Genomic DNA, 27958 nt, shown 5'->3' with positions numbered 1-27958 from the left:
GAGTGAAAGCTGAGGAGGAGCGTTGGACAAATGTCAACGTGGCTTATTCATAGGATGTTGCTTTTAACTATATGACTGTGACATAACGTTTGAAGTGAAGTATATTAAACTAATTCAGTAAACCCTCACTTTAGGTCTTTTTGTTAACGCTCTCAAATGCTGCAATTTGGGGAAATTAAACATTTTTCTCATGTTACCTTCTCTTTGTACATCTGTTGTAGTAAATGTCTTCCTGCAAATGTGCTGAATGCATTAACGCACATTCTAAAAGCTCATGGCATTTGATGAAAAAACACTAAAGGATAGTCCTCTAATGGAAGTCCTAAAGCCAGATAAACCTCAAAGATCTGGAGTAAATCTCTCCACCAAGGCGCCCCCCCCAATCCCCCGTGGCCTATGCCTGCCACCTAGTGGCCCTAAACCAATGAGCCATATGTGATGACTTTCCAAGTGCAAACTGTGTGGTGAGCATACCTGTCAAGTTTTGTATTTAAAAATAAGGGCCCGCTGCGAGCCGTCCCACCAGCTCAACCGAGGTCCAGTTTTTGTTCTGGGTTTGTTCCCACTGTCGGCGCTGTCGCGAGAACTGCCACCTGCAGTAGGCTGAATGGCACCTCTCGTGAGGCTAGTGACAGAATTCAGTTTGGAGAGGCACTGGAATGCTTTTTTTTTCTTCTTCTTTTTTTAAATTATTATACGGGGGATTTACTAATACGGGACGACGGCGGGACAGAGGGGTAAAATATGGTAGTTTCCCGGCCAAAACGGGAGACTTGACAGGTATGGTGGTGAGGCGCAATTTTCATGAGGTGCAAATACCACTAACTGACAAGACAGTATTCCCTTTAAAGTTACCTCTGACCACTTACGTTGCCTAAGCCGGAGATAAAAAAAAAAAAAAAAAAAAAAAAAAACTAAGACATTTACTGGTTATGACAAGTGTCCTGTTGGATATTATCAATCTAGCAGTCATAATCATAAACAGATGTCCGCATGCATCCAGGTGGCTGCTTGTCATCGCTCGTCCCGGCCTTGAAGCTTATTACAATGTAACGGCTCCTGACTGTTCAGCACACACGTGTTTATTCACAAACCACGCCTCTTCACCCCTACAGCCAATCAACGGGCGTCATAGTTCAGCGCTTAATCCTCCCAGCAAATCACAGCGCTCGTTGTTGTATGGGGAGAAAATCGCAGCTACTGAGGCCCTTCCGCTGTCTGCAGGGAGGAAGGTATGATTTCATCCTTTTGACAGGCTTCGTAAATTATTTGTAAAAAAAAACCAAAACAAACTCCGGCTCGTTTTTGTGTGAAACGTTTCAAACAGACTTCTAACAGAACCAGACAACGCTTGTTGACATCAAATCTTTCCTTTCTCTCTCACTTGTTCTTCTCTAAAGACCACTTGCTCTTGGTGGTCTGTGAGATGAAAGGTTCAGGCTTTGCTGTGGGGTGGTCAGACACGGTCGGATTTTAGCTGACATCCAGCTGAATAGGGCGAAACCACCAGACAGTTTTGTGAATAGCTGTATTGTGGGCGCTGGCTGGTGTGTGTTTGTGTGTGTATGTGTGACAGTTCAGTTTCAGATCTGTAGGCCCACGCCACAGTCTTGGTTAATCTGAGTTGTTTTAGACTCAGAGCTCTGAACTTTAGTGCTTCCATACTCGTCTGTCAGGTCTTCATCATAGCTCTGTGCGGGCTGACACGGTGTGTTGCCGTGCTAAGGAGTAAATTGCCGTTGACAGTGACTTGTCCTGTTGTTTATGGTCGGCCCTGGCTGTCAGCCCCCACTACCAGAGTCTCATCATCTCTGTCGAGGATGCCGCAAACAAACAAGTCAAGAAACGCCCCAGCGTTTGACTCTCCAGGCTTGGTCCAAGTGGGAGCTTCAGCAGACGATACAGAGCCGGCGTCCCGGGAGGAGATTCAGGCTGCTGGAGACTCGAGAGGATGGGTAGAAGGGGAGGATAATGTTGGAGACAGAGAAATCATCCAGTCACCCAGTGACCCCAAACAGTACAGGTAAAAACAAACAAACAAAAAAACACTCTTCTATTGCACAGTCAAGCATTCCTACTAGATTCCTATGAGGATCTAAATCATTCATTATACTGTACAGATGTTACATGATTTATCTTTTCTGTTATGTATGTTATTCTCAGTCGAAGGTATTAATAGGATTTTATGTGTAATGAAATACATTTTGCTTAGGTTCTGCATTCATAACTGTGAAAATGCTGACAAAACGACCCAGATCCACTAACCCAGATCCAAAAATGATATTGAGCCTCCCATCCAGCTGGATCAGTGCAATATTATTTTAGTCTGATGGGATGATTTCATGCTTTAAGCACAGACCACCGCCTCAGGCCTCTGTGGGGCATAGATGGAATTTTTGCTGTAAAAATGTATACCACAAGACAGGCTGAAAGGGTATGAGATACAATCTGCAAAGGGATAACTGCTAAGCTGTTAAGAGAAAGCAATGAAGGCTCTAAAACTCAAATGACACGACAGTGTTTCTCCAAGCTCCCTGTGTTATCTCACCTTTGACTTTACGCTCTTCAGGTACATTGAGTTAGAAAACGGGCTGCGAGCTCTGCTCATCTCAGATTACAGCAGCTCGGCAGAAAATGAAGACTCAGACGAAGGCGAAGAGGAAGAAGAAGAAGAAGAGGAGGAGGAGGATGAATCTGGAGATGGATCAGAGGCCGAGTCTGAGGAAGACGAAGAGGACGAGGGCAGCGATGATGGAGATGATTACAGTGAGGTGAAAAAGAAGAAAGGAAATGCAGAGAAACAGGTACTAAGGATAGGTTTGAATATAGACTTTATTTATGTTCTGTGAAACTACACCATCTGTAATATGGCACAAAAATTAAAGACAGGACTGCACAGACTGGGAACTATTTAAATTGGCTCTGTTGTGCTTTTCTGTAACATTTTTACTATTACAGTGGTGGATGCTCTCATCAAACACAGCCAGAGTTTCAAATATTGAGGTTAGGGTATATGCTCAGGCTTCAGACTGCACTAAGTGCTCTGTTTATGTAAAATTATTATGATCTGTTAATCATGTAAAGCTACCCCAGTACAGTCTAAGAGTAAACATTTGGAGCTAACACTACTTTAAACATGTCTGTTCCTGAAACTTCTATTCGTATATTGCCTTTGGCATTTAAAAGATAAGGTTAATTTTTGTTATTGTCAGCTAAGGCCATAAAACTATCAAACTCGACAATTTTGTGGTCCAAGTCTCGGTACTTTATTATCTTAGTTTCTGTTTTTATGGTCTTTTTTGGCAGCAAGATAAACAGAATATCACCCAAGTTTTCCCTGAAGTGCAATGCCAGACTCAGATATGCCTCGATATCCTGTGTTTCAGTCTGCGGCAGCGTTGTGTGTTGGTGTGGGGAGCTTCAGTGATCCCAGCGATCTCCCCGGCCTCGCTCACTTTCTGGAACACAGTGAGTAATTAATCCAGCAGTCAAGTATTGTAATCTTTTTCTTCTTTTTTTTTTTTTCTTTTCTTCTTCAGTTCAGTTGTTTCTCCATCCCCCAGATGCATCCTCAGATATGTTTCCTGTCACAGATAGATAGGATAATTTAAATGCATCCTTGTGTAGTTTGTTTTAATTATTCAGTGTGCCTCTCAGCCTGTTTTGTCTAGTTCAGTATCACTTAACAATATGTGACATTTCCCAGAATATCCCTCTCCAGAGGGACCAGATCTACCCACTGTGGGGCCACAGGGCAAAAATATAGTTTTCAGGCTCCTTTTGACCCAGTTTTCCTCCTGCTATCTGTGCATTATGCATCTAACATATCACTTGCAAATACTCATTTACCACAGAGAATGCATACTAATTTAACAGCCCAGCAAAAATTGTTGTATACCACCTACTTTTGATCATTTATGCCTTTTTTCTACTGTATGTCTTTTTTTTTGTACTCCTATACATCAGATAAGCACAGTGATTCTTAAAAAAAATCTAAAAAATAGAGTCTTCCTATATGAGGAAAACCTCAGAATTTCAGGTGCAAATAATTAATTTACCACCAACCAAATGACACTGAACATGGGGTCTTTGGGGCCCCTGGAAGTCTGGGGCCTGTGGGCTGATGTGTCTATGTTGCATTGTTGGCAAATAAGCCTTCCCTCCCCTACAACAATTAGGCAAGAGCTCACTTCATTCAGTATGAGAAAGCAAGCAAGTAGAAAAAAAAATGAGCTAGGCTTGCACAAAATGTCACATAACTTCAGAACTGCAATCCAATCTATTGATGCTACTATAAGCAGAGGAATTGTTATCTGTCTCCTCTACCAATTGTGATTGTTGAACATTGTTTCCAAATGATCATTCTGAAAGGAAACCCTTTCTCACACTGTCACCAAATATTCCCAGCACTATTTAGAGTTATGTGCGCAGCTACATCTGAGCCAGAGTTATCAAAATTCTATTAAGGCTGAGCTAGAAATGTGATGTGTTATTGTCTGCATTTGTCTCATTGTCCACATAAATAAGAAAACCACAAAAGACACATCATGCAAGAAGCGTTGGTAGATTATTTTCTTTACATTCTCTTTTTTTTTTTTTTTTTTGATGATTTACAATCCCTTCTCTCTCTCTCTCTCTCCACCCTCACTGTTATTTCACTGTCTCTCAGTGGTGTTTATGGGCAGCGAGAAGTATCCATCAGAAAATGGCTTTGATGCTTTCCTCAAGAAGCACGGTGGGAGCGACAATGCCTCCACCGACTGTGAGAGGACCATCTTCCAGTTTGACATCCAAAGGAAAAACTTCAAAGAGGCTCTTGACAGGTTAGGAAGAGTCCGAGGTTTTTAGTTTTTTTTGGAGCAGTCCTTAAGAGGTGGTGATGATTTACAGATAAACACAGAAACAAGAAAAAAAGAGGAGGAAATAAAGTCATATGAAACAATGGAGACCGTTAGAGTTGCTATTTATCAATTTATTACTAAGTGTATGTGTAAAATTCTTAATAACTAGTAGCTAGATTGAAACCAAAAGCTAATCGAGACTATTAAGAAAATTTATAGTCTAACCCAAACAGGAATCTGAGCTCCAGAACTACAGAAGTTCTGTAGGGCCTGATGATTATGGTGTGAAAATGTGTGGCATGTGTCAACAATATTCCATATTAACTGCCTCTTTTTTTAAGCATGCTAACATTAACTTTGTGGACATAGCAGCACAAAATCGTCCACTGGTTTCTGGACTCAGCAGTTTGAAGCCTCAACATTACAGCTCTGACCGCCACTATATGGGTTAGTCCAAATAAGGCCGGAAATGACCACCTTTGGACTACAAGGTGGTGTGCTAAGTTATCAGCTGAACATATCAAGTTTGGTTAGAAAGCTGCATTCACAAACTGTATGGATGACTCAAACACTTACTGATCATTAGTGCCAAGTGACAGACTAAGAAAAACGTTTTTGGCACTACAAGGTTTTAATTTAAATCATGCTCACTGGCTAATCACTTGGGTATATATTGGATATACATCTGCTGTTTTTTTTGTCATGTGTATCCATCTACATCCGATTATGTCTGTCCTGCGCTCTGTCTTTCTGTCTCTCTGTCGGTCCATCTGGGTGGTATGTGGCCTCTGATCACGACCCCTTTGTCCTGTCATCCTCTCAGGTGGGCACAGTTCTTCATCTGCCCCCTGATGATTCGAGATGCCATTGACAGGGAGGTGGAGGCTGTTGACAGTGGTGGGTCTTGGTCCCTATGTGCATCACTCCTGCATTCAGAAAATTCTTATATAGTATTTTAGTGTGTTTTCTGCACACAGCTCATTTGAATGCCATAGATATTTGTCATTTTTCTACCATTTTACCTTTCCTGTGTCCCTCCTTCTGTCTATCAGAGTACCAGCTGGCTAAGCCATCTGACTCCCACAGGAAGGAGATGCTGTTTGGCAGTCTGGCCAAACCTGGACACCCTATGGGCAAGTTCTGCTGGGGTGAGTTAGTAAACACAACCGCTGGGACAAATAATACACGCAGGGCCTCCTTGGGGTATGTTCAACAATAACAAACAGGAGGGCTGAAACTGGTGCCAATTTACCGGCCTTCAGATATCCCTGCATGTGTAAGCCCTTCTTTCTGTCATGTTTTATATTTGTGAATTGATTCTTGACTTGTCACAATACCAGGGAATGCGGAGACATTGAAACAGGAGCCAAAAAGAAAGAAGATCAATGTGTATAAGCGGCTGCGTGGCTTCTGGAAGAAATACTACTCTGCCCACTACATGACTCTGGCTGTGCAGTCAAAAGGTCAGGAAAGTCTATCCCATCTATTATGCATCAAGAACTAGCTGATTAGTAGATTGACAGAAATCTAATTGGTTTCAATAATTTCATACACCGAACGAACCGATTCATTGAAAAGGCAATCTGTGGATTAATCAAAAATTCAGACGATCATTATCTCTAATAAGAATCCACTTCATCCATGTTCAGCCAACTGTAGATAATCATTCCCAAATCAGCTCGAATTGCTGTATTACTCAAAGCAAAGTCACATACAAAGTATCCAATATATTTTCTTGGTTTCACAGAAAATATCACACAGCTAATTAACTACAGGGTACAAGTAAAATGATGAAGTGTTGACATTTGGCGCTGAGAGATGCCATCCTCACGAAACAATTACTGGACCGCAGTAAAATTCATTCTTGTTGTAGCTCTAGTACTGTCTTCTAAAATTCTGCCAGTGCAGAGGGATGCGAAGGTGTTACAGCGATCGCTGACTGGAGTAAAATAACTAAAAATATTTATAACCATCATTTCTGTTGGAAAATGATGAAGCATTGAAATGTTAAAGAATGAAGTAACCTTTTCCTCCTACAATAAGATTTTAGAGTATTCATAAAATTGCATCTTGGTTAACACTCCTAGAAATTGTGTGTTATTATAATTTTTTTTTTTTTATGACCTCTATTGCTTTGACTTGCTTGCTGCAGAGCTGTGTGTGTGTGTGTGTACATGTGTACTCCGGGTCATCATTATGATATCACACATTACTCTGATTATTCTGGTTGTGGCCAGAGGTGAAACTGACCCGAAGCATTTGACCAGGGAATGCAGTTAAATGCTGCTTTTCAACCTATAGGCCTTACGATTTCAGCTGTTTAATCTGGCAACACCTGGTGCTAATTCTAAAGGCTCACCAGTCCATTCTAAGTGACATAGGTATCAACCGGTGTTGCGTGAAAAAGTCTTTTTTTTTTTTTTTTGTATCAACAAGGAGAACATCTGTTTTAAAGCACAGCTAAACAATCCAGCCTGGTTTTTCCATCATGTTTTATTAAAGAAAACATCTATATATCCATTTTCTTAACTGCTTATCCAGTTCAGAGTCATGGGGGGATGGAGCTCATCCTAGCTGCCACAGAGCGAGGTTCCCAGTCTGTCGCAGGGCCAACACAGAGAGACAGACAACAGTTCACGCTCACATTCACACCTACAGCCAATTTACAGTAGATGCATGTCTTTGGACTGTGGGAAGAAGCCAGAGTACCCAGAGAGAATCCACACAAGCACGGGGAAAACATACAGTCTTCACAAGACAAGGCCCCAGCTGGCCGGCACATTCAAACAAGGAGCCCTCTTGCTGTGAGGCAACAGTGTGAATTGATTGTTGATTTGGCACAAAAGAAGGGATAATGAATAAAGAATAAGTCAACACTGTGAACATTTGCCCTTTTGTTTGCCCTAAAATTATGTACTGTAGCGTTGAAAAACATGCTTTCATCATTTTGTATGAATTCCATTAAGCAATTTGAAGTCTGCATGGGAAAAGACTAATTGTGTCACAGTTAAATTAAATTATCACGCTATGCATTAAAATGTTTATGAACAGGCTACGATGCACAATATAGAAGCTACATCTCACTATACAGTAATTTTTAATGCTTTAAATTCAGGTTTATGGTTTCTTTGCATTAGCAGTATTTAAAAACTGCAAAACAGGTCTGGACCTTATTTAGTTAGAAACACAGAAAGTCATGAAATTTCATTTATATCTTAAGATTATATTAAAGAATCTTAAATGTATTTATGTTAAATATTTAAGAATATTAGAGCTACATGGTAACACAGTTTCTTTTTTAAATTTAAACAAGTGTTCTTTTTGCACTGAATTCTTCCCAAATCCCAGAGTTTTTTTTTTTTTTTTTTCTTCAGCCAGAATAATTGAGACGCACTCAAACTCTAATTTATCCTCCTTCACTCATTGCGTCCTTTAGAGAAGCTGGACACTCTGGAGGAGTGGGTCAGAGAGATCTTCAGCAAGGTGCCTAACAAGTGAGTATTCAAGGAGAGGCTCTCAGTCACTGTGATGAGGAGCTGGCGCTATATAGATTGAGTCTCAATATCCTTTGCTCAAATGTAAATGTCAAGCCTTTTTACCATCTCTTTCTCTGCTTTCTTCATCTCAGATGTTATTTTTTTTTTTTCTTCAAAATTATGCACCTGGAAGGGATCTCTTCTCCCTAAAGCGGAGCTGAGCTGAATTGGTGTTCTTTACAGAGCTTCCGTATGCTTTATGAGTCATTGCAGAACATTTTTTTATTTTATTTTTTTTAGTGAATTGGTGTCACTGTTACACAAAAAACACATAACCTCAAGTTTTTTAAGGCTTTCATTTCAATTAAAGGATTACATTTTCACATGCTCACATCTATGCTTATAAAATTGCCTGAAGTGACTTTAACTTCTTTAGATGAACTAAATTAATTTTCATCACGCTTTAAATGAATGAAAAGATTTTATAGCTCTGCCTGACAAAAATAATGTGCTATTACTTTTCCAATTGTGTAAACAGTAATTGGAGACAGCCATCCTCAATCTTGTACTTGAAACCTTTTCCATTAATTGTTTTCTGTGTTACTTAAAACATTAGGGTGGGTTGAAGTCACTTTAATTACATTTTGGCACTCTTTAATTGATGTTTATCCTTATAGTAGTGTTTTTGTGTTTATAGTGGTCTTCCCAAGCCAGATTTCTCTGATATGCTGGATCCTTTTGACACACCGGCTTTCAGCAAGCTATACCGAGGTACTAATCCACCTTCCTGCATATGTTTAAGTACATCTGGTAAACTGATGTTTCCCACCTATAAATAAGTCTAACAGGTCATGAGATGGTTTAAAGCAGTGGTTCTCAAAATGGGACCATTGGGTTCCCCCAGAGGTCAATACTTAAAGCCCAGGGATCTCCAGAGTAGTTTGGTATCATCAATTAAAACATACTGTATCTTTTGCATATCTAGTTGTAGACCATCTATGCAAATAGAGCAGGCACATTGGTTCCATTACTCCCTTCTACATTTGGGCCAATAGAAGTGCTGACATGATTGTGACACATCATTTTGTGCAATCCATCACTCTCTGCTTATTAGCCAACTGGCTAGTTGGTGAGCACAAAGAAATAATTCACTTCACATCTTGAAATGACACTAATCCCAAACCAGCTTTCACTCAGTCCCTGTGCTGATGCATATACAGACATTTATATTGAGTCTGAGTTATTACAAACAGCGACCGGAGACCAGAATGTGTAATATTTCAGCTGAGATGAGTTACTTGAGGCTGTCAAGTTGATTCCAATTGCAGTTTTAAATGGGACATGTCCAGATCCATATTTTTATTCTTGGACTCTAGTAGTTTTTTCACATTTAAAACTGAAAATAAATTAAAAAAAAATGTTATGCAGGGACTTCATGCTGGTGCTCAGTTTATCTACAACAGAGCCAGGAGTAGACAAAACTGTTGGAAACAGTGTTTATAGCAGTCTGATTATTTGGGAATACTTACAGACATGCAGATTTCATTATTTGAAATTTGGCCATGTTAATAAGAGCATCCACCACTGTAAAAGTGTAAATATACTGCTCAAAAATAAATAAAGGAACACTTTTTAATCAGAGTATAGCATTAAATCAATTAAATGTCTTGTCAGTTAAGTAGCAGAGGTTTGTTAATCAGTTTCAGCTGCTTTGGTGTTAATGAAATGAACAACAGGTGCACTAGAGGAGCAACAATGAGACAACCCCCAAAACAAGAACGGTTTTACAGGTGAAGGCCACTGACATTTTTTCCCTCCTCGTCTTTTCTGACTATTTTTTCACTAATTTTCCCTTTAACGAGGGTCAGTGAAGCCCAGTTTGCATTTGCCGTAGAATACCAGAATTGGCAGGTCCACCACTGGCACCCTGTGCTTGTAACAGTTGAGAGCAGGTTTACCCTGAGCACATGTGACAGTGAAAAGGGTCTGGAGAAGCTGTGGAGAATGTTAAGCTGCCTGTAGCATCATTCAGTATGACCGATTTGGTGGTGGGTCAGTGATGGTCTGGGGAGGCATATCCATGGAGAGACGCAAAGACCTCTACAGGGTAGGCAACGGCACCCTGACTTGCCATTAGGTATCGGGATGAAATCCTTGGACCGTGGTCAGACCCTACACTGGTGCAGTGGGTCCTGGATTCCTCCTGGTGCACAACATTGCTCGGCCTCATGTGGCAAGAATATGCAGGTAGTTCCTGGAGGATGAATGAATTCATACATTGACTGGTCCCCACACTCACCTGACCTAAATCCAGTAGAACACCTCTGGATCATTATGTTTCAGTCTATCTGACATGGCCAGGTTGCACCTCAGACCATCCAGGGGCTCAGTGATAACCTGGTCCTAATCTGGGAGGAAGGAGATACCCTAGGACACCATTGGTCATCTCATTAGGAGTTGTAAGGCATGCATAAGGACGTGGGGGCCATACAAATTACTGAGTACCATTTTGAGTTGCTGCAATTGAATTTTGTCAAAATGGACAAGCCTGCTGCATCATTTTTCACTTTGATTTTCAGGGTGTGACTTTTTTCCCATTGAGATCTGGTGTGTTTTCACTGTGTTCCTTTAATTTTTTTTTTTTAGCATGTATATGAGAGAAAATAAAGAAATAGACAGTAGGTCCCCTTTATTCATTCTTTATTTTAAATATATGTAACAGAAAGGGGAAAGAGCTCTGAAGTAATTAGATTGAAAAGTTTCAGAATGTAAAAAGTTGGTGGCCCAATGGTCGGGCTCCAAAACATTAAAGAACCTCTGGTTTAAAGGACAGTATCAGGCTTTCTTTTAATCTTTGCTTTTCCTGTTAGTGTCAGGATAGTTTTATCTTTCCAAGCTTCTAAAAAAAAAAAAAAAAAAAAAAAAAAAAAGTGGAAAATGTGTCTTTTGATTGAGCTGCTGGATGGTCTTTCACCACCTGTTTGCATTTGCAGTTGTTCCTGTTGGGAAAGTTCATGCTCTGAATATCACCTGGGCTCTTCCTCCTCAGGAGAAATACTACAGGTGAGCTGCAAAAAGAAGATATACAATATAGAAGATATATAAAGATATACAGACCATGCTCGCTCCTCACTTGAGAGAAATGGCATAAATTTTTTTCCCCATGCCTGTCTTTTTTGTGCAGCGATGCCTCTTCATATAAATATAGAATTAGACCAGCCAAAGATACCATGCTTTTTCCCCTGATTGTAAATGGATTGCATCAATGTTTTTTGTTTCTCCTTTTCATTTTTGTCAGAGTGAAGCCTCTCCACTACATCTCTTGGCTGATTGGCCATGAAGGCACAGGAAGCATCCTCTCAGTGCTTAGGAAGAAGTGAGTGTTATTGCTTCTGTCTGTTTGTTTTTCTGATTTGAGGGCACTCCAAAACCCAATTAAAAGCTCTTCAGTTTGCTGGGTATACATGAGCCTTTTTTTTCTCACTCTGCGCCAGCCCTGAGTGTTGGAGTCCAATCTTTATACTATACACTTTGCCATGCCACTTGACAATGTGATTCATACGTTCTCTTCACTGGATATGGCTGCACAAGTGCATTTCAGCCTCTTGTTGCTAAGTGGTGAAGTGATTTACCAAACCTTGTGGCATCCCACGACACCAAGAGCCCATCCAATACTCCCTTTACCATCAGCACCACTTGGATAGTCTGATAGAATGTGCCTATTTACTGTGTGTGATGCTTTCAGTTGTTGATAAATGACAACAGTGAAATTTGAGTGTACTTTGACTCAATTCCCAAACCGCAAAGGCAGTAGAGTGGTTGTTTTTTTTATTGAATTCAGACAATCTCAGCAAAAAGGGCCAAGAGACCGATTTGAGAACGGGAACATGTTGTCCCCCTCTGTGAAATTTGGAAATTGTGTCTGTCCATCTGTAGAACATTACTGATCAGATGCCTCAAATTATCATACCATTGTTTTTGCAGATTTTTCTCTATCGATAAAGCTATTGATAGAGAAATTATACACCATGTAAGCAAACTTAGTAGTACCTTTTTTTAAGTGCAGTATAAAAAAGTTTTAGATCCATCCCTGTTACCCATTCTAATGCAGAGCAGACTTCTCAAACAAACCTATCCTTTAAGAGCATCATCAAATAAATGGACAATGTCTTTATACAACTGATGTTTTCATCTTGTTGTAGTACCCAACAAGTGTCTTAATTTTTCAAATTAATGAAAACCAAAAAGTACTATTGAATATTGCATGTAATCTCTTCATTTGAAGTTTTTAAAGCCCTTTTTACTCCCCCAGTAGCAAGTGAAGTGTTTGGAAGAGTGTCAGGTGTTTGCAGCCAAGAAGCATCAAGCGACATGTCTTCTACCGAGTGCCCTACACATATTTAATGTATATACAGTATATGGCAGCGAGTAATTCTTTACCCACAGACCTATTTGTGTTAATTTATAATTATATTTCTATGTCTGTGTTACCAAAGGTGCTGGGCTGTGGCTTTGTTTGGAGGAAACAGTGAAACTGGCTTTGACCAAAACACCACCTACTCCATCTTTTCAATCTCCATCACCCTCACTGATGAGGGTTTCCAAAACTTCTACCAGGTAAAGAAAACTCTTAACATTTGTTATTTCTTTTTCTTTTGTATTGGGAAAATGGAAAAAAGACTCAGGACTGAGCAAATTAAATTAATCAGTGGTTTATGCAAAAATCTGCCATGCATAGTTCATTATTTCTTGTCATATCATAAAGAGTCAGATTTTCTTCGTTATTAAAACTCTGGCAGAAGCTGGCATACGACAGGTAAGGTCAAGGAAGCCCTTTGCATCAGTTGCTATGACAACTTCTGTCTTTAACACAAAGGCAGTGCCTGATAATTCAACAAGAGGACCATTTCCTGTTCTTCAGTATGTAATGGAAAAATAGCCTGTTCAACATTAGTGTGGTAATTGCTGCATAAATGCTTAAACAACCTTAAGAATATTGTGGATCAAGAGCACTTGATTTATAAAGAGGATCCTGTCAATTCAATGAGGAGGACAAAAGTTTTCTGAATAATATGAAATGAAGTCAATTGTAAGCTAAGTTAGTGACATACAGTATTTGTGGTAACACACCCGAGGCTCACTTAGTAATAATGCAACAAGTCCATCAACTACACAATCATATTGGTTACAAACATTCCACAGAAGATGGTGGTGGAGGTGCAGCGTTTGCTTGCTGTTTAATTACGTTTAGGCATTACTTTGTTAGTGTTCGGAAATAATCCTGGTTTGAGTTAAAATACACCCTCTTGCAATGTTAAACACATAAAATCTCAGATGTTTAGGTTACAAGTATGAGCATGATTCAATAGTGATAAAAGTTTTTTCATTTTAAAATGTGACTGTAGGCTGTTTTGTTTTGTGGGAGGACTAACAGTGTGGAATTAGGAAGATGTATGAGTGTACTACAGTATGTACATAGTTAGGGGCCAGTAACTAATTGCATTTATTTTATCATGATTAAGTGATTATTTTTGTTTTGGGTTTGTTTTTTGTTTTTGTGTGTGTGTGTGTGTGTGTGTGTGTGTGTGTGTGTGTGTGTGTGTGTGTGTGTGTGTGTGTGTGTGTGTGTGTGTGTGTGTGTGTGTTCTTTTTGGTGAGGGGATCTGGGAACACTTTCAGTTAGTTTGCTCTATGAGGACAACGGCTTATTTTTGAGGGATACCCAGACTAAGACTTAATGGTCTGTTGGCTGTTCATTGTTATTGACTGACCGTATTGACTATTGTGAAACAATACTTGATGCTTTCAAGATCACATTTTGGCAGATGCAGTTCTTTCTGCACTTCATACAGTATGAACTGCTTCTCTGCAATCAAAGCTTGCTTAAACTCTCAATGGTCAATGGAATTTCTACTACAAATGGAAGCCTAGAGCCTTTGGTACCAAAAATGTTATCCCTTACTTAATTCATATTCCTATGCAGATATCTGCTTATATAGATTAGCTTTTTTTTTTCTTTTTTTTTTTTTGTGCCCTTTAAATAAAATGACTTGATTAGAGGGATCAGCAGACTCAAGGTGGATGACACTAAATACTGTCAAGCTTGACATCAAAATTATGGTGTGCCACTGGATTACCAGTGACATGTGTCCCACTGTGCTTCTCCTCCTGTTAGACACTCAGTAAGCCAACTTAATATAAAACTAGTGCAGGCAATAAAAACCTCCTGCAGTTCAGAAAAGTGCTCCCTCACAGGTCTAATGCTGCATTTATATAAGGCATTAACTAGCCAGTTGGATATTACAGAAAGCATATCTGTTAATAAAACATATCAACACACACAGAGTACCATAAATACAAAAAAGAAATGTGCACCAATTATGACACTACTGGTTGCTGATGGCTAACTTGACTTGGCATAAACAGGCCAAACAGCTGCTCTAGCTCTATCCAAAGATGACAGAATTCACCTTACCTACACTTCATATGCTTTTGAATAAACATGCTGTTTCTTACTTGTACAGAATATACAAAGACTGGGGCTTATGCCTCAGACTGTGTATAGACACTAAATGAGGGAAGAACAGATTTTGCAATAAGACTGAGACCACATAATCTGCCTGTATTTTTCATTAGTTGCCTAGCAGCTGGTCTCAGCAAGAAACAGTCTGGTGTATAACCCCACTGTAAAAAAAAAAAAAAAAAAGATATTATGTATTAATTAGCGAGACTGTTAAACTGGTGAGGTTTGTTCCAGTCTTTCTGCTTGCTAAGCAAATCACTTACTGGCAGTGGCTTCATACCTGGTGCACTGATATGAGAGAGGCATCAATCTCTTTTCTAACTCTGAGTAAGGAAGTAAATGCATATCCCAAAATATCAAACCATCCCTTGGATGTCAGGAGATACTTCCTCACTTACTCAGATGGTAAGTGATTTTTGGTCTTAAAGAGTCACAGCTGATCCTTTTGTTCACTGTTAATAGTTATTTTTATTTTAACTATTACTCCAATAGAGCTGATATTTTCATTTACACGTCTGACTCTAAAAGTGGGATTGAGATGTGTATTACTGAGCTGTGTAGTATTTGAATTAAACTTTTTTCCAGATCAGTTGTAAGCGCTGTTCTAATGACCGTAATCAAATAACCACAGTGAACATGATTGACAGCTTCTTTCTTGTAGCACCATAATTGTTATGGATCAAAAAACTTAACAATACCTACATGTCAGTTGATTGGAGAAAGGAAGTAGTTGTTTTTCTTAAGTTCTGCTAACCAAAAATTTTGATTATAATGTTAAAACACTTTTAGGAGTGATGCCTAATTTGCCAGTCTGTGGTTTTTAATAGGTGACTCACCTGGTGTTCCAGTACCTGAAGATGTTGCAGACACTTGGACCACAGCAAAGGCATGTTCTCTCTCTCTCTCTCTCTCTCTCTCTCTCTCTCACTCACTCACTCACTCACTCACTCACTCACTCACTCACACACACACACACACACACACACACACACACACACACACACACACACACACACACACACACACACACACACGTGTGCGCAGGTGACACACCCTAAAACCAAGACCTAGCTCTCAGATGTTACTTTCCCACCGCTGAGGAGCCGGTTCGTGTGCCAGTGCTCGTGCTGTTCCCAATGAACCGGCGAAACGCTTAAGAATGGTATAAAACTTGATGTTGAGATGGCAGAGTCACGCCCTTCTGCCGCTTTCGGCACACGTTCTTGGTTCGAGACCAGCTAGTTTACGGGGCTCGAGTTGAACCCATTTTTCAGCTGAGCACCGAATGCTTCTGCGGTGGAAAACCCGCCAAACGGTTCAAATAAATGCATCGGCACCGGAACCCTCTTGGTGGGAAAGAGGCCAGACAGAGCTTTGAATGGGGTCTATAAAAGTGAAGATACATCCAACAGTCCTCATTTTTCTAAATGTCCTCACTCCAGTGGTGGTAATCCCAAGCTAGTCCTCACTAAGATAGCTAGACAAGGAAACAGACACACACATGGGCTTACTAAATGACTCAACAAGATGGATTTAGTTACAGAGAAGGTTTTTTTCCACTTTGAAATCAAGCACAACTCGGATGTTTTGTCTGCCTGACTGACTTTTTGGTGCATTGTGGAGTGTGTAGTAGTAAATGCTGCTTTATTTGGGATATTGACATCATAATGTGTTTGGTTGGCTGTTTGTTCATTTTTATATTTATAGCCTTATTATTTTTGTTTTTGTTATGTTCCTTATTCTATCTTAGAGAGTATTGGTGTTGTGACATGTAAGCTATTTTATGAGGTGAACAAAAGTTATATTTCTTTCCTTCTGTCTGTTTGTGCACTCAGGATATATGAAGAGATTCAGAGGATTGAAGCAAATGAGTTTCACTATCAGGAGCAAGTAAGGCTAAAAACCTTCATAAGTTGCTAGATGTGTTTTAGAAATATAGCAATGAAGTATTGTTATTACTAAAGAGATTGTGTGACTAAAGCCTATACTTTTCTCTTTGTCAGATTGATCCTATAGAGTACGTAGAGGACATTTGTGAAAACATGCAATTGTTCCCTAAAGAAGACTTCCTGACAGGAGATCAGTTGATGTTTGAGTTCAATCCGAATGTAAGTAGTTCAGTCGTTCTGGGAGTGAACCACTTCCAGGGCTTTTATTCTAAAGCGCAAAATGTCCTTTTTTAGATAAAGATGTTAATGAAACAGGTCACTCAAAAGTAGAAAAATATAGATGCGTTTCTCACTGCTCCTTTTAATGATTTTGCTTGAAGTATATTTTAGAGCTGAGGTCCTGTTTTCTGCTGGTGGATGTTATTTTGCATCAAAAGTTACAGTATAATTGTGGCTTTGCATATTTTCTTCATGGATAATGACGTTTGTTCTATTTTTTTCTCTTATTGTTGGCTCTCATAGTAATGTTGATGTTTCTTAGAAACTTAGGCAACGTGATCTCTCTCTCTCTTTGTTGCAAACATCTTTTGATTTTTCTGTGTGTGTGCGTGTGTGTGTGTGTGTGTGTAGGTGATCAGTGCAGCTCTGTCCCTCCTCACCCCTGAGAAAGCCAACCTGATGCTGTTGTCACCAGAGCATGAGGGCCAGTGTCCCCTCAGGGAGAAGTGGTTTGGCACACAATACAGCATGGAGGGTGTGTGTGTGTGTGTGCGCGTGCGCGCATGTGTGTGTGTTTACTGTCAGTGTAGCATTTCCTTCGTACATTGTAAGCATTCAGTGAATACATTGTCTTTTTTTCCCTTGTGTGGTGGTATTCAGCCACATATAAAGCAGAGCCAGCAGTAGAAATGCCAGCATTTATCTCTGTCTTTTATATGGCAAACAATGGGGTTGGAAAAGTCTTTAAATTAAAATATAAAAGTATAGCATTCACTTTATTCAGAAGTTGAATCAAAATGACAAATATTTCTTGTGTGTTAATAGATGTTTAACCTTCACACAGATATCCAGCAGGAGTGGAGAGAGCGGTGGATAGGAAACCTGGAGTTAAACACTGACCTCCACCTTCCTGCAGAGAACAAGTTCATTGGTAGGTGAAGAAACTTCTTTTTGCATTATGGACAAAAAAGTGGGTCTTTCTTGCCCAGACTGCTGGATGCTGTATCTGAAAGGTGTCCAATACAATGATCTGGGCAAGATGTGCACCAGCAGTTTGTACTTTAGCTCTCCATTAATCCATCCACAAAATACAGTAATCAGATATATTGACCAAACCTAGAGGAACAGGATGTTTTTGTGAGTGTATTTTGTCATTTGTAACACTCCCTTGTTAGTCACTGATCTAGCTGAGGTGTATTAATTCAGGGTAAAATCAGTGAACTCAGGACGGGACTTTTTTCTCTGGGGGGAGGTTGAGTGATTTGAAACCCACTCAGAGAATCTGCAGAAAGTTTTCTCCCCCATACCTCGGCAATTATTAAAGCCGCAGTTAAATGCTGTTTCACAGCGTGTTTATCCTCATCCCATAATTTAAGTCCAGCAGAGAGAAACTTTGCATTTTAGAAATGTAGTGTTTAATTAGCTCAGCTCATATTTTGACAATGGAGCAAAATGGAAGAAATGTTGAGAGATCACAATAGCTGTGTCGGAGGAAAGCTAATCCTGTTTTTGTTGGCTTACCCTTCTATAGCCAAACCAATTTTATGTGTGGTGAATTATGTATTTAACACTATTTTATACTAGTTTTTTCCAGGAATTCCTCTTGTCCAAATCAAGTCACAGCTTCTGTGGTTAGAGCATGAAGCTAACTTAAAAGTGCCAAACTGCAGTTCCTCAATGACCATTTGAGGCAGGCTTCAAAAGCAAGTCAATCCCTATAGCCATAGTTACAATGTCCAGCTTTAGAGCAGAAATATAACTGTTTACAGCCTGTTACAGAATACACTTTTGGTCTTTATAGTTAATATAGGAGTGCAGGGGCTTCACTTTGATTTCCACAGTGTTGCAATGTAATATTAAATTGGTGCATTGTCTCTTTAAAAGATATTATAAAAGCTGATGATGCACACATGGTTAACATTCAGCATATTACCTCAGAGCCAGCTCCTGTAATATACCAATGGCAAAAATTACTGTGCAGAGTGGAAGTTCAGACTGACCGGCATAAAAATGGTTACGCAGTTCCAGTTATATTTGCTGATTGCATGGATTGAACAGCGTATGTTAATTAAAGGTCAATATTTTAATTTAAACATGGAAAACAAAACACCTCTGGCTCAGTTCTGCCCAAATGTAAAGGTTGATTCATTCTGTCATTGTGGTTTGCTTACAAACTTTGTAAAGCGACAGACCCACACGGCCAGCTTTACTAAAAGCTGATGCCTTCACTTTCTGGCCCAAGGGTTTCTGAATCATTTATTGCAAGGGTAACATCTTTCTCTCTGTTGACAAGTGACTGCATGTTTATCCCTTAACTGTATATAATGAATTGTTGAAAGTCACACATTATTTATGAGGTTGTACCGAGTGGAATGGTGATTTATTGTGTATGTGCATTTGTTCAGCCACTGACTTCACCCTGAAGCCCTCTGACTGCCCAGACACCGAGTTCCCAGTCCGGATAGCCGACAGCGACAGGGGCTGCCTGTGGTACAAGAAAGATAACAAATTCAAAATCCCAAGAGGTATTGTGTATGTGTGAGAGTGTACTTGTATTGTGTGCATCAATTAGCATGCAAGATGTTACCATAAAGGCATTTAATGTCATTAGGGAATGGTTGACACCTGTTTGCTCTTTCTTCTGCTGCAGCCTACATCAGATTCCACTTAATCTCTCCAGTAATCCAGCAATCGGCTAAGAAGTGAGTTCAAGCTCAGATAAGAGTTTGTGAAAACAAGTGTTTGTTTTCTGCTATGACCTTTGTTAATGTCTGCTTGCTATTTTTTCATCCCTTGCTCTTTTTTTTTATCTGTTCTCTCCCTCCCTCTGCCTCCACTTATGTCTCTTTGTCATTTTTGCCCCTCCTGCATTTCTCCTTTCTCTGTCCTTCCACCATCTTCTTCCATTTTGTCTTGCCTGTTTTTTTCCCCCCTCTTTATCCTCCATCTCATCCTTCTTACCTCCTTCTATACTACCCCCCACCCCACCCCACCCCACTTCTAATTTTACTTTTTACTTTTTTTTTTTTTTTTTAATTCTCTTTATTTTTGCCTTCCTCTTGCTCTCCAGTGTGGTCTTGTTTGACCTTCTGGTCAACATACTGGGCCACAACCTGGCAGAGCCAGCCTATGAGGCTGAAGTGGCCCAGCTGGAGTATAAACTGGTAGCTGGTGAGCATGGCTTGGTCATCAAAGTTAAAGGATTCAACCACAAGCTTCCTGTGAGTAAGCATACATACACACAAAGGTCAGTTATGTCCAGAAGTGTTTGCACAATGACATATACTGTATTTTTGCCTCTGTACACCACCACAGAGAATTCTAAATCAAACAATCAAAATGTGATTGAAATACAGACTTTCATCTTTAATTAAAGGGTTTTTATAAAGGTTTAGCATTAACTGATTAGAAATTACAGTCATTTTTATAGATCCCCATTTTCAGAGGCTCAAAATTCATTGGACAAGCTAACACAATTTTAAATATAAGATTGTTGATACTTGGATAAAAATCCTTTGTAGTCAGTGACTGCCTGAAGTCTAGAAGCCATGGACATCACAATCACTTGAGATAATCTGCCAGACTTTTACTGCAGCCACCTTCAGTTGCCGCTTGTTTGTGGGTCTCTCTGCCTTCTGTTTTGTCTTCAGTAACTGAAAAGCACGCTGTGTTGGGTTGAGATCAAGTGACTGACATGGCCATTGAAGTATATCCAATTGCTTTGTCTTGAGAAACTCTTGGGTTGCTTTTGCAGTAGTCTTTGGATCATTATCCATTTGCACTGTGAAGCACTTTTGAACCATTTGGCTCAGTCTGAGCAGAGAGTATAGCCCAGTACACTTCAGAATTCATCCTGCTGCTTCTATCAGCAGTCACATCATCACTAAACAGTAGTGACCCAGTTCCACTGGTAGCCATAGCATTGCCTCTACCAGGTTTGACAGACAATGTGATATGCTTCAGATCAGGTGCTGTTCCTTACATTCTCCATATGTTTCTCTTCTCATCATTCTGTCACAAGTTCATCTTGGTTTAATCTGTCCAAGTAATTTTAGATGTTTTCTGTGGTCTTTCCAGGCCTTCTGGTGTCGCTGAGCTGGTTGGTGCATTCACTTTTAGTACACTTGACTTCTAGTTTTTCAGGCTAATTATGGCCTCCTTCATCTCTTTGGATCTCATATTGAGCATTCCAGTGAACAGATACCAAAATGCAAAAATCAACTTCACATCTTTTAATTTAATTTGTCAGAGAATAAACAGGGAATAGGCCTCTCCTGGCCTGTTAGTCAATTGTCCGATTCATTCTGAGCCTCTAAAATTCGAGGACTATAATTCCTAAATGGTTAATTTAGTGCTGTTAACTCCTCTGGCTTAAAGGTGAAAGTCTGCACTTCAATCAGATCTTGTCTGTTTCATTTAAAATCAATGCAGTGGTGTACAGAGGCAAAATTTGTTTCATTGTCCAAATACTTATGGACATAACTGTTTGTGTAATAGATTTGCATGCATTAAACCACACACTGAATAATGAAGATTCTTATGTATGTCTCCCTTCTTGACCACATTTTTCTCTGTAGTTGCTGTTTCACCTGATCATTGACCACCTGGCGGATTTCTCTTCCTCCCCTGATGTCTTCGGCATGTTCGTAGAGCAGCTCAAAAAAACCTACTTTAACATCCTCATTAAACCTGAGAAACTCGGCAAGTATGTTGCTTCCTCATTGCTATGTGAGTCATTATCAAGTGTATGTTGCCTTCTAGTGGTGAAATGTGTCACAGCCCTAAACCGAAAAGCCTCCAGTCCTCCACGTCCCCTTTTATCTTCTCTTTTGCATCCCTTTTTCCTCTCCTCCAGAGACGTGCGCTTGTTGATCTTGGAACACTCGCGCTGGTCCATGGTGGACAAATATCAGGCTCTAACAGCTGGTTTGACCACTGAAGAGCTGATGGAGTTCAGCCGGAGCTTCAGAGCTGAGCTCTGTGCCGAGGGACTGGTGCAAGGGAACTTCAGCAGTGCAGTGAGTGGACAGCAGTCAGCACACAGACAAGCAGACTGATTGACAATAATATTAGCTGATTGGAGCAAATCAGTCAATGTTCATGTCTACACTTGCATCAGTTGCTTCTGGGTGCACTTGACATTGCCCTCGTGTTTGGCTGATTGCCTCTCCTCACGCTCTTTCTCTCTTATCTCTCACTATTCATTACCCTTTATTGTATTTCCTCCACAGGAGTCTGTGCAGTTTCTGCAATATGTCACAGAGTAAGTCAGTTATTACACTGAATGCACTCCCTAATGAGAACACCAATACTATACAATCAAATAGATTTGTTTGCTATAATACACTGTGATTCACATCAGCTTCAGCTGTTTAGTCCATGATTCATCTTTCACCTTCACTTTTTTTTTTTTTTCTATCTCCTCTTTACCTTCTTACATATTTTACTCCCTCCTCTCCTTATGTTTCATCTGGCAGTAAGCTGCGGTTCTCCAAACTGACAACGGAGGTACCGGTGATGTTCAGAGTGGTCGAGCTTCCACAGAAGCACCACATCTGTAAGGTCAAATCACTGAATAAAGGAGACGCCAACTCTGAAGTCACTGTTTACTACCAGGTACACACACACACACACATGCATGCACATCTGCAGGATATCAAGTCATTCATTTTATCACTTAAGATTTTTTTTTTTTTTTTCATTTTTTTTTATGTGCACTAATTCATTCCCCTTTTCTTTCCGTCTACTTTTAATTTAGTCTGGCCCCAAGGCTTTAAGGGAGCACACACTGATGGAGCTATTGGTGGTATTACAAAATGTTGCCTCTTTTTTTTTTGCATGCACTCCCTCTTTGATCCTGTCATTCCTCCATCTTTGACGGAGTTGTATTTTTCTTTCTTCAGATGCACATGGAGGAACCCTGTTTTGATTTCCTCAGGACCAAAGAGACTCTGGGGTGAGTTTCTGTAGCTTCTGATAATATTTTTTTCTGTTTACTTAAAACCACATTTCTGAAAATAAGTGAACCAGTGAGCGCTTCCTTTTTAAATTAGCGTTACACCCTAATGCCTTTTTAAACTAGAAAGCTGCGGTTAATTTGATTTTTTTTTTTCTTTGTGTTTGTCTTAAATGTGCTCTATAATGAAATGCACGACTTTTCAAAGTAACTTTTAAATTTACCCAGTTCTCAAGTTATTTATTTATTTATTTTTTTGCCATTTTGAGGTTATTGAAGTTATTTTATGTGAAAATCAAAGATATTGATGGAAACAAATCTTCTGTTTCCACCTACATGTCTCTGTCTGTATTGTATTTCATTACTTTGCCTTCTAGAATGAACAACTCTGTGCCGACCTTGTTAAAAGCCTGTCGGATTTCTGTTTGTTGTGTCTGAAATGTGGGAGCTAGTAATATTTAAACCTGCACCAAGCTGCTCCAGTTCTACTGGGACAAATGCTTTTCACATTGAAATTCAATTTTCATACTTTCCAGACTGGTTTTATTACAGAGTGCAAATCAGATGTAATACAATTTTTCATCGACTTATTTCACCTGAATTTTCTCTAATCCTAAAGCCTTGTTTCTTTTTTCTTTTTTTGTCTCCCTCTGCAGATACCACGTCTACCCCACCTGCAGAAACACCTCAGGCATTCTAGGTTTCTCTGTCACAGTGGAAACACAGGCCACCAAGTTCAAGTGAGTCTGCAACACAATCAAAGCCTTTAATTTGCCCAAAGCAAGATGCGATTTATCTTAACATTTTTCCCAAAACCAAGGTAAATCCATCTTACTGTTCACCCAAACCCAAGCTGCAATTTATCCATGTGGCCATGGAAAATGAAGCGAGTGGAAGTGATAAATGACTAAAGGAATCAAATGCGTTCCATACCCCCATAATATATCTCTTACCTCTCATCTCTCTCAGTACCGAGCTGGTGGAGTTAAAGATTGAAGAGTTCTTGGCTTCATTTGAAGAAAAGCTCAATGCACTGACTGAGGAGGCCTTTAATACTCAGGTGTGTGTGTGTGTTTTATGTATTTGTGAGTTTCCCATTTTTATGAAAAAGTTACAGCAAATGCTACATATTCAAAAAAAAAAATCTTATAAATGTCAAAAGGTATATCTCATTCCATTAATAATACATTTCTGAACTATGTAAGGCCCAGCTGAATGTTTAAATCTGCTGTTGCACAGTGGTAAAAGCGTCTAGAAACCCTGTGTACTATGCTTGTGTTTTCTACAGGTGACTGCTTTAGTGAAGCTCAAAGAGTGTGAGGACACGCATCTTGGGGAGGAGGTGGACAGGAACTGGGCTGAGGTGGTCACGCAGCAGTATGTGTTTGATAGGCTCAACAGAGAGGTGAGGACAACATGCCACACAAACCTACAACACAGCATTAAAGCCCTCCTTGTGCTGCCAAAACAGTTTTGAACTCGATGACAGTAGGACATCGGCAGCAGATAATTTGCTTCTGTAGGGTGCAGGTCAGGGCCTCTGTGGTTCGATCGTGTTCTGGTGCATTCCAGGTTTGTTCGATGTGATTTACATCCATATAAATGCCAGGACTGGAGGTTTCATTGCACAGCATTGCATTGTAACAGAATGATCAATGCTATTTACTTCAGCTATGAATGTATTTTTGTTGAATGGGGTCTCATCATTTCCTCACTTTGTTTAGTCCAGCTGCCGTATTCTTAACAGTTTGCCACAACTTTGTCATCTACGCTCCACTCTTGGAAAATCAAATGGACAAACACTCTTGAAGACTAAATCAAGCATCATTCTTGTTCAATACTGGTTACATATGTGCCACATAATAACACTTTTATGTTTATTTTTGTCTTTTCAGCAAATAAAAAATTCCTATAAAATAAAGTGCGTCTTCTGCCAGTTATAAAGTTTCAGGACATAATAAAAAAAATTAGCCTCATCATGAAGGTCAGTTTAGGTAAATACAACCTGACATTAACAACAACATATGGCAGTTTCATTTATATAGAACATTTTCATTACATGCAAACTCAATGTGCTTGTGTAGGTTTGCAATCCTTAAGGCAGTGAAAACAGAAAAATATGACAAAATCAAGCAAATCAAAACACAAACAAACCCAAAAACACCTCCTGAGTGTGGGCCTGTGTGAATAAAAGGGTTTTGAGTCTGTTTTTAAATGTATGCACAGTTGTAATTGATCTCAGGTCAGCAGGCAGCTTGTTGCAAAGAACAGGACCACAGTAACTAAAAGCACCTTCAGCACACTTTGATTTTATTCTACAGCATATGATATATTACACTGTTTCATTATTTGTTTTACCAGATAAATAATGCTTTATTTGACCAAATCAATAAAATAAAGCTAAGCCAAAATGCAGAAGCGGTGTGTGAAAACCTGAGTACACCTTATGGTTTAATAGCTTTTAGAACCACCTTTAGCAGCAACTTGAAGTGTGACTTTATCAGTCTCTTACATCATGGTGGAGGAATTATGATGTAACAGCATTTTTTTTTTTTATTACAGTGTGGCTTGAGTTCATTGAGGTCATGCACAGCTCTCTTTAGGTCGCACCACAGCATTTTAATCCAGTTGATTCCAGCTGTGTTGACATGTTCTTTTTAGAGAATAGAAGCTTTCTCCTGTCTGCCGTTCCAGTCGAGCCATACTTGTTCAGTCTTTTTCTAACTTTACTGTCATGAACTTTAACATTTAACATGCTAACTGAGGCCTGTTGAGTCTGAGTTGCAGCTCTTTGGTTATTTGCTGTTTCTCTGAGCAGTGAATTTGTTGGGACGCCCACTCCTGGGAAGATTGGCAGATATCTTGAATGCTTTCCACTTGTGAATAATCTTTCTCACTGTTGAATGATGGGACTACAAATTGTTTTGAAATAGCCTAATAACTCTTCCCAAATTGACGGGCAACAACAGTTGCTTCTCTAAGATCATTTCTGATGCCTTCGTCCTTGGCAGTGCGTTAACTGTCAAATCTTCAACTTTTATAGAGGTGCTCACACTTGCTGATGATCAATTAATCAAATGCATTTAATCAGCAGCACCTGGTTGCTACTTACTCTTAATTCCTATAGAATTAATAAGGATGTATTTAGTTTTTCACACACTGCTTCTGCACTTTGGCTCAGTTTTTGCTAAGTAAATAATGGCACAGTGTATTATGTCATGTGTTGTTGTCTGAGGTTATTTTTTTTACCTAATTTCAAGACCTGCTACCAGATTATTTTATCATGCCCTGATACATAAAACCTTAGAATAGATAGAGGGCGTACTTCCTTTTTACCATGGCTGTATATATCAATCTAACACCTCAGATTATCTCATTTTTCTCATGTCTCTACAAAATAATAGCACAGTAAATACAAAGTATACAGCAAGCCTAAAACTAAAAACAGTGAGAAGGATAAATTGGATACAGAGAGGAATAACGTAAGTATTATCCAGAATGTTTACATGACCTGATGACTGTAAGAACTCAAACTTCAGCTATTGAACTTTGAGTTTTTAGGTCCTGCCAAAGGAACAAATTACAGGACTGCAGAACTCTTGCTTTATTTGTGCTTTCTGAAAGCATAACACTACTGCAAAATAAATTGGCACACCGGGGACAGATGAAGCGGCCGTTTGGTACTGCCAACATTGTTGCTGTTCAAAATTTTATTGGAAGAAAAATATGATCTTTTTAAAAACATGTTTGGTTCTGACACTGAAAACCAAACTGTTCCATTTTCAGCGAATGCCTTCTGTCTTACCATTGATTTGTGCCACTGTGCATTTAGATCGAGGCTCTAAGACAGATGACGAAAGATGAACTCATCTCTTGGTTCAAAGAACATCGTGGACAGAGCAGCCGGAAACTCAGCGTGCACGTAAGCAGTACCTTTGTTTTTATGCTGCACAGTCCTTTTGCTTTTTTTTTTCCTGTATTTTGAACATAATGTACTGAAATAACTGCACTAATTTCATCTGTGTCTCCTTAAAGGTGGTGGGATTTGGTGCTGAAGAGAATGATGAGGAGAGTGGTGGCAAAAAGCAAGAAGAAGAAGGCAAAGATGAGGATTCAAGTGGCTCAGCCTATGGTGAAGTGTCTAAGCTTACTTTCCTTCCTGCCTCACCTAAAATGGAAGGTGCCATAGCTGTCATGGACATTCCTGCTTTCACTGAAGTCCTGCCCCTCTTTCCCTATCACAAGATACTTAAATAAATATGTGTTCAGACTGTGAGACAGACTGAGAGCTGAGCTGCGACTCTTACTCAGCCACATTCAGGGACTGCCTCATTAGAGATGCAGGCACTTAATATGAGGTGGAGGAAGGTTGAAGCACCCTTGGCTCTTTTCTGGACCTGGATTTTTTCTCTGCGACTCTGAGGGTTTCCCTACACTGTGTGCATAAACAAAAAGCCCTTAGAGTGATGATAGAGTTTTCTTTTAGCTAACTGATAGTCTATTCTGCTTTCTCGCTTTCAATTATTTTATATCCTCAGCAGCTGCGAGAGACTGAAAATCTTTGAATCAAATTCTCATTTATTTGGTTCTCCGAGCTGTACTGCTGCTACAGCAGTGAAAATCAGTATTTTCCGCTGTCTGCGTCGCAGTCCAGACTCAGTATAATTCAATTTAAAAACACAAATCAACTGTGAAAACAGCAGAAATGCTTTGAACTCCATACGTGTGAATTTGAGTGAATTTGTGTGCTGAATTTCGGGCTCTGGTGTGTGTGTGTGTGTGTGTGTGTGTGTGTGTGTGTTACAGTTATTAGGTGACCTGGATCGTGCTGTGTTCTGTAACTGCAAAGAAATAAATCCTCATCAGTCATCGTTGAGTGAAATGAGTGAAACTGTTTAACCTATGTTTACAGTAAAAGTGCAGTGAAACTTAAAATTATTTTGTCTCTAAAGCACATTTTCTTTACCAGCTCATTAAATTTGAAATGTAGTTTTATATGCAGTTTTCTTGGCATGAAGTCACATTATATAACACAGACGGCACAGACAGGAGAG

At 39.6% G+C, this 27958-nt stretch overlaps 1 protein-coding gene across 2 annotated transcripts; it reads left to right on the top strand.

The window, feature by feature from the left end:
- Positions 1-1137: 1137 nt before the first annotated feature.
- On the top strand, positions 1138-27819 carry LOC115772529 (nardilysin-like). Of its 2 annotated transcripts, none has more exons than XM_030718826.1 (32): positions 1138-1232; positions 1786-2023; positions 2570-2804; positions 3387-3468; positions 4670-4823; positions 5665-5738; positions 5894-5989; positions 6182-6304; positions 8278-8335; positions 9015-9088; positions 11311-11380; positions 11616-11693; positions 12814-12934; positions 15668-15726; positions 16676-16730; positions 16844-16948; positions 17360-17483; positions 17793-17879; positions 19354-19473; positions 19599-19650; positions 20019-20169; positions 21526-21653; positions 21804-21966; positions 22180-22211; positions 22426-22564; positions 22707-22754; positions 22852-22904; positions 23561-23644; positions 23874-23964; positions 24193-24309; positions 26737-26826; positions 26940-27819. In XM_030718826.1, the coding sequence occupies exons 2-32, from the start codon at positions 1821-1823 to the stop codon at positions 27159-27161; spliced, it is 3288 nt and encodes a 1095-aa protein (XP_030574686.1). In that variant the 5' UTR covers positions 1138-1232; positions 1786-1820; the 3' UTR covers positions 27162-27819. The 2 variants fall into 2 exon arrangements, with proteins under 2 accessions (XP_030574686.1, XP_030574687.1); XM_030718827.1 differs by having other exon boundaries at positions 1175-1232; positions 1747-2023.
- The last annotated feature ends 139 nt before the right edge of the window (positions 27820-27958 follow it).

Source organism: Archocentrus centrarchus, chromosome 22 (genome assembly GCF_007364275.1).
Source record: "Archocentrus centrarchus isolate MPI-CPG fArcCen1 chromosome 22, fArcCen1, whole genome shotgun sequence".
NCBI classification, from domain to species: Eukaryota; Metazoa; Chordata; class Actinopteri; order Cichliformes; family Cichlidae; genus Archocentrus; species Archocentrus centrarchus.
Note: the sequence above shows the minus strand (reverse complement) of the source record. Positions and strands in the feature narration are given on the sequence as shown.